Source organism: Struthio camelus, chromosome Z (assembly GCF_040807025.1).
Source record: "Struthio camelus isolate bStrCam1 chromosome Z, bStrCam1.hap1, whole genome shotgun sequence".
Classification (NCBI taxonomy): domain Eukaryota; kingdom Metazoa; phylum Chordata; class Aves; order Struthioniformes; family Struthionidae; genus Struthio; species Struthio camelus.
In genome coordinates this window covers 75,290,061-75,300,745 of record NC_090982.1, presented here as the reverse complement: position 1 = coordinate 75,300,745, position 10,685 = coordinate 75,290,061, and the positions used below count along the sequence as shown (strand labels likewise).

At 36.7% G+C, this 10,685-nt stretch overlaps 1 protein-coding gene across 1 annotated transcript in view; it reads right to left on the bottom strand.

The window, feature by feature from the left end:
- Positions 1-4,221: 4,221 nt before the first annotated feature.
- The window catches only part of LOC104147785 (G-protein coupled receptor-associated protein LMBRD2), a 32,389-nt gene continuing 25,925 nt past the window's right edge, over positions 4,222-10,685 (bottom strand). The window contains exon 18 of the mRNA XM_068928567.1: positions 4,222-9,441. Within this exon, the coding sequence (XP_068784668.1) occupies positions 9,381-9,441 (61 nt within the window). The 3' untranslated portion in view covers positions 4,222-9,380. The remainder of the gene's footprint in view (positions 9,442-10,685) is intronic.

Sequence of the window (10,685 nt, the reverse complement as noted above, 5' to 3'; positions counted from 1 at the left end):
GAGCCTTATGGTGAATTCTGCTCCAGAATCTTCCCCAAATCTTGCTCCAGAGTCATTGTAAAAACTGGGAGATTACCTTGGGGACAAGCTTTTCAATTGCTGAGGAAAACGAAAGGATCATTACACTAAGCTCAGAAACTGGTGAGCATGGAGCTAAGATGAAGAGCAAGCTTCTTTTTAAGTGCTTTGGCTGGCTTTTTTTTTTTTTTTTTTTTGTGGCGGGGGAGGGTCCTACCAGCATGATCTGTTCTCTAGAACTTTTCAGGACTGCCCATAATTTCCTGTGAGGCAAGACTTTGCTTTATTCGAATGATGAGGCTATTTTAAGGCACTGCGATGCTTATCGTGTAACTCTGGTCTCTTGAAAAGCAACACATGGTTTCCTGTTGTCACAAGCAAAGTGATAAGTAGTCCTGAAGACTGTGCTGTGGTGCAGGATGGGAAGAGGCAGCTTTTAAGTAGGGCGGTCATACGAATGGCTGTCAAGGAGGCTGCTGAAACAAGATACGTGCTCCTTCTATTTAAGGATGCTATCAAAGTAACACAAACTCTCAAAGTTTGAGAGTATAAATCTCAGTGATAAAAACCACCACATTTTTTTTATCCAGTGTTCTTTTTTTCTTATTAAAAAAAAACTTTTTGCAGTTTAGGATATTCTTTTCAACAGGTAAACAAGTGTTGTTCTTGATAAACAGTGATTGAACATTTGATTACAGTGCAGCAGCATTTTGGCAGATTAACGCCTGCTTAAATGGGAAGCAAGTCCATTTGATTTTCTGGAAGTGCTTTTGAGGCTTTATTTATTTTTAGCTCTAGCTCTGTTCCAAATCACTCAGAACTGCCAAGAGAGGAAGCGCTGATCAAAATTCACGTTGCTCTCCTCCCCTTAGCAGGGGACTCCCTGCCTGTGCACTGCATCTCCGAGCCTGCAGATGCCAGGTCTGTTGTTCCCTATGGGCTTGGCTTTCCCTTTATAACACGTCACCGTCCAAACCTGCATACTCTCTGCAGTGCTTATTGCAGAGCTGAGAAAATCTGGGGCGTTTTATACAGATACTTTATGCGTTAGTCTAGGAAATCTGACTCCTACTGCCTATGTCTTCCCAACCTGCCACTCATGCAAGATACTTAAGATGCTTTATTTTGGTGCTCTGAACTGCACATGCTCACTCTTTCTCCCCCCCTGCCCCCCACCCAACCCACCTACCTCCCCTCTCTTACTGTGTAGGGAGCTCAGTCTCTTAACGTGAGTCCTTGAGCTGTGCTTAGGTTAGATATCTAAAGCAAGAGAGGAAAAAGTTGTAATGTGTTTGCAGAGTACCCAGCCCAATAAGGTCTTTCAGCAGTCACTAAGTTACATATCCTGGACTGGCTGTCAGCATGTTGCTATCAGACTTCCTACAGAAAATTCTAGGTGAGGTTGTGAGCAGCAAGAGGTGTTAACGTACCTAGTGAGTAGGCAGACCTCACACTTTGCTCATCACCAGCACTCCAATGCTCTCCCCTGCCTTGCTCTGCCTCTCTACCCACTTCCTTTGTCCTGTCTCCGTCCTTGGTTCACCTTACCTTGTTCCTTTCCCCCTACTATGCTACAAGGGGCCTTGATGGCTTGCCCCGTGCACACCTTGAATAGGGACACGCTGGCTGCCTCCCAGCAATAGCCTTGCAGTTGTTTGTGAAATCTGTGCAACGTGGTGTTGCTTGCTCATCGAAACATGTCGTGGAGTGGTGTACTACTTTTGCACCTTCCCATATGTTTAAAAACAAACTCCTCCAAAACAAAACAAAACACCAAACAAGCTAGGTGTTCTTTACAGGAGTACTAGTGCTTATGAAAGGAGCCAGTCTCCGAGGGACACTAACACAGAACACATAATAAAACTTTTGAGCACAGTCCTGCCTCTGTGAAGTTTACTTAGAACAGATGACCTTTCCTAACCTTTGGAAACCATTTATTCATTTGACAGTGAATTGCTCAACTATAAGTGTTCACTTGAATTTCAAAGGTGTAGCACAGTTCTTGGAAATGATCTGTGGAAGCATCTCAGTTAGGCCTTTGATTTTATGTTGACTGGGCTACTCAAACACACACCTTTAACCAGACAAAGTATTTTCGTGGAGGGAACACAAGAGTTTTTTTTTTTAGTGTTTATCTGTAACCCACATTCATAAAACCACTCTAATACCTGCCCTCTTGATTCTGAGCTGAGTCTTTTTTTGCAGCTCAGGTCCACATGACCCCAAAAAGCAAAGAAAAACTGTCTCTTCCAGTCTGAATCTGGCCATGACCAACTTTGGCTTCTTGATAAATCTTTTTTTTTTTTTTCCAAAAAAAAAAAAAAGCAGTGTTGTGTAATGAAACAAAGCACAGCAAGATGATGCAAAAGATATGACAGGTTTATGAAAAGAATGGGGCAAGATTTTTATCACAGTACGCAGAGCAGAGCCTGGGATGAACAACACATTGTCAGGCACACTGTGGCACAGTGCAGGCAGAGGTGAAGTGAGAAGGACAGAGCGAGGTTAATCCACAACCCAGATAATTCGCAGCGAGATAGTCAAACACTATTTCTCCAAAAACTTAAAAATTCACCAAGCATACAAGTTGCATTAGCAACCACTGAGGATTAAACAGAAGAACTTCTGCTCCTCTCTGAGCAAATACAAATCTGAAACAACGAATACTGGAAAGTTAATGTTCAATACAGGGCAGCTACCATCCTCTGAACTCTATACTCTACTGCTTAATAACAATAGCAACTTATTACAGTAAGTCCAGAGGAAGTTTGTGGTTAGTTAACTATGTTGAGAGTGATTCACTTCAATATCCATCTTTTTTGGGGAGAAAAAGTAAATAAATAAAACCGTGCATAGAAGACCATTTTGCTGCTCCTCTCTCTCGTCAATAAAATAATGGTAGGTGTTAGATTATGATAATAGATAAGATGGCTCAGTTTGATTACTGAGTTTTCAGTTACTGATCTTTATGAACATCTACAGGCATCATTCATTTACTAAATTATTTCTGAAACCACATATATAAAAATGTCTACCAAAAAGATCTACATAAAAGGCACTTTTAGTGCAGCAAAAACGGGGGGAGCATGGATGGCCCTTCTGGAAGGGTGGGGGCCATGAGAGGTCTTTATAAAGAAGTTTTGAGTCATTCCTACTACAGTGATGGCAAAGACTGGTCTCCTTGAGGGTGCAACGTGTTTTCTGCAATTTACTTAAAACAGCAGCTGCAGATTAAGTACAGCATAGTAGAAAACAACAAGAAATCAAATACAGCAGTCACCCAATCTCAACTGTTAGAAATATTCTGATGCGCTAAAAAGATGAGCTATTACTTGTTCTGGGATATCGCTTTTCTACCTACTACATCCAGCCGATGATTCTTTACCTTAAATTAAGAGAAATGACACTTCGTCAGAAAGAAAAACAACAACAAACAACTTGTCCTGCCATAGTAGCTGTACAAAGATGATAAAATATTTTAATTTAAAACACACTTTCTCTTCTTTCTTCCTCTGCCTTATTTTTGCTTTTTTCCTCCTTCTTCTTCTTCTTGAGGGGTAGGGGACACTGAAATGATAAACAGGAAAGCAGAAAAAGAAGAGATAAGAGTTTACTCCCTATTCGCTTTTGCCTGTCCCTTCATAGCTGTACTGGCAGCAGTCTCTTGCCTCTGTGGTCAATGATAGCCTGCTACCACCTAGAAGGAAATCTGTCCCAGCTGCAGTCCAACTGCTTCTGGAAAAGGAAAGAGGTGCGTAGCAGCCCTACCCTCTGCTCCTTCTTATCCCCCCAAGATACCTTGTCAGGCGCAGGAGCGCACACCGGTTCCTTACGGGGTTCTCCACAGGTGCTGTGGGAAGCATCCATCGTCAGCAGGCCTGGCCGCGCCACTCTGCCTCCCCACGTTCGCACAGCGTGCGCTCTGCCGCAGAAGGGGTCCAGCCCAAAGTGCAGGTCTGAGCCTGGCTCCCTGCTCTGACAGGGAAATGGCTGGGTAGGCAGGTTTCTTCTCAGCTTCTCTTTTTAAATCTCTTTTAAATAAAATGTAAAAAGGTGACCAAAACCTTGCGGAATTAAATTTTAAAGTAAACTTCTGATTTCTGCAGGAAAAAAAAGAAAAAAGGAATAGGTTGAATTTGCTCTGAAAGTATCAAAAAACATTTCAGAGAAGTCTGAACATCTAAAATACACCAGGGAAAAATGTATTGCAGAAATGATTTATTTCATGCCCACTCTTTTACTACATATTTAAACATACATTTCAAAAATATATCCAGTACATCAATAATTTAGAACACTACACAGAAAAATTTATAACTCAGTGAATTTCAAAACAAGGTATTATGCACAGACATACTTGTATCATAAGGCAAAAGAAGCTAGTCTATCCGTTAGCAGCACTCCCACATACTATCCTTGATACACACTGGAGAACGAACATCTTCTATTACTAAATCTATACTTACAAATAAATTCCCTTATCTTCCATACACTTCCATAGAAATTTAAGGTATTTCTATAGAAAATAAAGTATTTCTATAAAATTTGAGAGAAATACTAAGCTATCACTCTCAAACTGTTATAATTTACAGGAATATGTCAAAAATAATGTTATCCTGAAGAAATAACTGAAATTGCATATTATTATTGCCTGCCCATTACAACTGAAATATAAAAAGATAAACTATAAGCATGCTGATGAATACATTCGAGTGCATTTTAACAGAAACATGAATAAACCTGACTGGACTTACAGTATGACTGAAACCAAATCTAATGCAACATAATCAATGATAGCAATTAATACATTAAAAAGGGATCCAGTTCAAGGTGCTGTTTTGCTGGGAATGCTGAGTTCCTATTAACATAACAAAATAGTGCAGGAGTGTCTTAACTTCAGACTAGACTACTCAATTAGAGGCACAGCTAATATTAGCAGAGAACTGCTGTAAAACAGTACATGTACCTGTAGAGCCCATTAGAGAAAATGAATGTAAAAAAATCAAAAAGTTTAAATTTTACAAATAAATTATTCTGTAAAAATTAATCATTTTCTGAATTTTAAAGAAAAATTAAATACTAGGAGACTATATATAACACAAACAGTGTTTTTGTTAATGATTAAGATGTATACATTTGACTGTAATGAGTAGATCAGATTTGTTTAAGAGGCCTCATACAAATTTTACTTCATAAAGTGATCTCTATTTGGTATTGTAAATGTCCCTCAGATTGCAAGCAATTATTAACAACAATGAAAGTTGGAACAAGATAATGTATTTTTTATATAACATTTATGATATTCCAAGATAAATTTAATGAAATACAAATTATCATTACAGTAAATCAGAGTAACCATCTTAAAACCTTTGTATGTGAAAATCATTGTCATGGTTATGTTTTATAATAGCAAGAATAAATATTGAAAAGATAGCAGCTTTCCCCCATTCCCATTAATACTGTTAACAGTAACTCATTTTACAAGGGTTTGATTTCAAAACAAAGGCAGATTATATACTGGGATTTTTCCAGTAGTATCATTTACAGCAGTATAAAGTTGGTTGTTTTCTAACACATTATCGTACCTAAATGATAAAATACCTCACAGTTCTCCCAGAGCGTCACTACCAGCACACAGTAAGAAAGTTTCAACACCTTTTACTTTCCCTCATATACAGACTCCTTCACTTCACTGCCAAGAGCTGCACCTTACTTTAAAAAAAGGCAGAGGACTCATTTCCCAATAAAGAGATTGGAATATATATATTTTTAAATGCCTGAAAATACAGAACTACAAATCTAGCAGGAACTGTCAAGTTTGACTAGAGTATTTTTTTCCCCATAATTTTCCCTTTTTTTCCCCATAATTTTAAGAAACCAGCTCAGCGCTGACACAGTATGAAAGAAGCTACCATTTTCATCCTCAGTTTTCAAAGTCCATTACAATTTGCATGGATTCTCTACACTGGTTTAAATATTTGATAAGAAGAGATTCAAACATTTGTATTATTGCTTGGATTTTTTTTTTTTTAAACTTTTTTGCATGTTCACAGCTTAAGAGGAAACAGTGTGATAACAAAAATGAAATGGAAGTATACCTTAACTGTTCAATAATTCAAGAAGTGAAGTTATAAAGAAAGATATAAGTGACACACTTTAATTACAAATAAATATGACCATATACTGGCAGAATAAATACGCTAACATTCAGTTTCCAAAAGCACACTTGCAAGTCTGTTATATTTTAAGTCACCTAATCTGGAGCATCAAATGTGTTGCAAGAACACCATTAGTCTACAGTGCAGTCTCTGCTTAAACACATCAAAGCTAACTAACTTTTTTTCAGCTGAGGTACTGTTAGGAGTAAAGCTACAGCAGCAAAGAACTCAGCAAGAGTTGCCACAATCTAGCCGTGAAGTGGGGTAAATCATCAGGCACTTAACCTCCAAGCAAATTCTCCATTAGTTATATAAATATTTAACAAAACTAGTTTAAAACTAGCTCAAGTACACAGCAAATGCTGTGCAAACATACCCCTTATTTCTCCAATGCTCTTTTATAGTTGTGCCCTCTAGTTCTTTTTTGAAATTTTCCCAGATTTATATTCATAGGAATGCACAATTATATTTTAAACACACTTTATATTAATTAGCCTACTAAATTGCACTTAATTAGAGCAAGGGTAACTGTTAGTCAGCGCTGAACACTATAGGTGAAACCCTGGCTTCTTTTAACTAATTCCTTAGTTAAACTCCCAGGATCCGGGGAACATGTGAGAGGTGGGAACTCCAAGCACTATCCAGGGGAGACCTCTCAAGAGATTTTTAGGAGCTCTACGTCCCGTGCTTTCCAAAAGGAGCCATTGGTTACTTCATTACTATAAAGCAGCATCAAAAAAGGTCAGTAGATTCCCACCACAATCAGGCAGGAATTTCTGTATGAACAACTGAAATTCAAGTGCCATTAATTTATACCATCAACCCCTCAAATTACTGTATTCCAATGAAAATTATACAGAGGGTTTACAACAGGGACTAGCTAGCTTTCGCACACAGATGCTAACCAAGTTGACATTGAAAATTCTGTTAGCAACCATTCTCCTCATTTCTGAGAGAGCAGAAATCAGGCCCCATTAAGGCTCCATCCAGCTCTGAAGTCTCCAGCAGTTAGGTAAGACACTTCACACGCATTCACAAAAACAAACATTGCTTCTGTGATGTTCCATTAGCACTGAATTAGATCCCTTTTGTAGTAACATTTCAAGTGTTAAATGAAGAACTTGCACCTTAGTTCACCTGAAGAATTTTACAAAGAAGCTTTTGGGCAAGCAAGCGAGATATCTGCAAGTTTTAAAAACAGAAACATCAAGTCTAGGTATGTTCACATGGATGTCCAAAAATATACATAAACTGAGTAACCCTATTCAGTTAAGGATGAACTCACGATTTTTTTTCTCAATATATCTAATATAAATTAAAGAGGTTAACCATAATGTTGCTAAAAAACAGTCTGCATAAAAATGTCTCCCATTTGCTCAGCTTCCAGTCCCTGATGCAGCCATGAAATTTTGATGAAACTTATAGAACACACAAAAAAACCCCAAACTAGAAAAGCCACCTCTTGCAGGTATTTTGGAAATTGCATGTGCTTGGACAAACATGGGCATGGCTGTCATTCACTGCATTCACCTAAGAACAGAACTGACAGTTACTTAATGTCTGCCCATTTATTAACACAATTATTTCTACACGAGTAGACTACTTTTTCTCCTTCATAGTAACAATTCAGTGCTCTAAAATAGGCAGATCAATATCCTACAAATACCAATACCATACTAAATACCACTAATTTACTAAATCAGAGGAGGTAGTTAGAATTCCATTAACACTTACTTCAGAAAACAAAGACTACTTTTAAGAATTAGTAGAACATCTCATTCATGGAAATATTCAGAATAACCCATTCCTAGCTGCTTAAAGGGTTGCCTGTGTTAAGCATGATAAAAAAAAAATTTATGGTAGAAACTACTTCTCTTTCAGTTTTCAACACCACTTCGCAATAACCACATAAGAAAATTCCCAAGTGGTAAAAATGTAAGACAAACTGCAATAAAGCAATAAAGCAACATTTTAAGTTAATCAAGTTTCTTGAGATATCATGAGTATGACTACATCTTTCACCTTATGATTAAATTTGAAAATTCATTCAGTTAACTATAGTTTAAAAATATAGCTACACCACTGAAATTAATTCAAAGTATTTTATACCACTAATAATTGGCATTTCTGAATGGCATTTAAACAAATAAGCATTTATTCTTTTTGCAACAACTTACTGTAAAATACAGGCACCTTAAAAATAGATACATAATGCAACCAGGGCAGTCGGGACATTCTAAGTGTTTACAAATCTAGTCATGCTATGTAGTTCCCTTCTTCTAAAGAAATATTCTAAAATTTGAAACTGTGCCTGAAACATGTGCAAATTGTAATGTTTCAGCATTTAATTCAATTTTCACATTAGATTTCTTTTACAGCTACAAAACCATTAGTGTGCTAACATTTTCAACTTTTATACCTGTAAAAACCTTAAGCAGGCATCTTACCTTGGATAACGTATTCTTGCTATTGCACATATGCTCATGTGACAGTGATAGTGAAACTGTGGTCCATATTCAATTATTTACATATGCTAAAATCTTTTATCTGCATACAGTATTGGAAAAGAAAAGATTACCATTCATGACTGATACACATTGCTCCACAATTTATGCCAGCACATTTTATGAAGAACAGCCAGCCATTCAAACTTCCTGCTTATGAAGGATACGATTCAAAGGCCACTGAAGCCAACAGAAGCCTTAATTTAATTCACCAGATTCTGGACTAGGCATAAAGTTCAAATAGAAAAAACGTAGGAAGTGTTTACTATAATAATTGATATAACTGCACTTTGGATGCATTAAGATGCTCTCACAACATCTGTTTAGGAAAAAAAAAAAAAAAATCCTTGCAAAAAATCCTCTTCCTAGAACTTACATGTTACAATTCAAGTTGAGCCTTAGGTACATTTATCAAGTTTATTCTGTAGTAATTTAACTGATTAGTTTTCTCCTTTTGGTAATGACACAAAAGTCCACACTGATGCATAACAGTATCTACAATAGAAGGAGCATAATCTTGACATAAGTGGTAGAGCTATCATACAGGAGGATTTCCAAAATATAGTTGTTCCTTCATATTCTTTCTTCAAATGGAAGTGGTCTTTTCTAGTTCAGTGATCTATCACAAACATAATTTTTTTCCCCCCAATCAATGAGTAGGAAATAGATTTTCAATGAATTTTCTTTAGCTTTGAGGAGTTTAGACATCATCAAATATTCTGCTTCGAGACATTGACAAGTATCTTCCACCAGGCTGGTACCTGTATAATGAATGTTAAAAAAGAAAGAAAAAAAAAGTCACAGAAGACCAATGAATAAAGATTTGTGAAATCATATGACCCTCGCCGCACTCTATACACAGTAAGTCTCTATGAATTATAGGATCTGAAATTCTACTGAATTACTGTTTTCATGAGAACTTGTTAGGTGGTCGTTAAATTAAATCTCATATGACCAACAGAAACAGTGACATGAATAAAGGGAGTCTCAAATTTTATTCCTCGTTCTACAAAGGAAAGAAGTTGAATGTTTTTTGAATAGTAAAAACTTTTTTTTTTTTTTAAACCAACATCTAAAAGTTGTTGGCTGGATGATTCTACTGGCTATTCCTAGGAGGAGAGCAGCATCCAAAATGATTAAAACAAACGCCTGGATACTTGGTGGGAGAAAAGAAGCCTCACAAATCATTAGTTGAATATGCTGTAAATGGTTTTGAAAAGCAGAAGTAAATTCCACTATATGCATAATGTACTTCATCTCTGCAGTAGCTAGTAAAACCCAGGACTCAAAGCAAGAACCCTAGCCTCTCCGGTGCTGTTACACTGCCCTAGAATGTTTATTAAAAAAAAATAAAACCACAAAAAATGCACACAGCTACTGTTTTAACAATCGATGTTACTCCAGTTATTTTCGAGTGAATTTATATTTTACGTGCCATTACTCTTGATTTATCATCTATGTGAATGAAATGAAGGTTTCTAGAGGAAGGCTCAACTATGCTCTGTGCCTCTAAATTTTCTTTTCAAATCAGAACATTCCACATTGCAAAGTCTGTACAGTGCCAGAAGACTTCGGACACTGTACTTGAAAAGGATTTGCCCCAAAAAAGAATTATATATGCATATTTTTTATAGATTATCTCAATAATAACACTGTATAAAAGTCAACACCTGTTAGAACTGCTCTGCTAGTTCCTCTTTAAACTCTTGCTCTGCCTACAGAGAATCAACTTTTGAAAGGTAGTGGCATTAGGTTAGACAAGACAATGTTATCAATTAACATCACTGAATCAATTTGTAAAATATAGTAGCGTCATTTAACGGGATCCTTGGGACGTTTTTGAATGGGAGTTTATTTGCTGAAGTTCCAGATATAAGTCAACTGAAAACGTTTCTGAATTTTTATTGAATTTGGTATGCTAGTTTTAGCTGAAAAATAACAGAAATAACTCTTTATATGGACTTTTTAAATGATTTATCATGAAATGGTTCTAAATCATAACTGT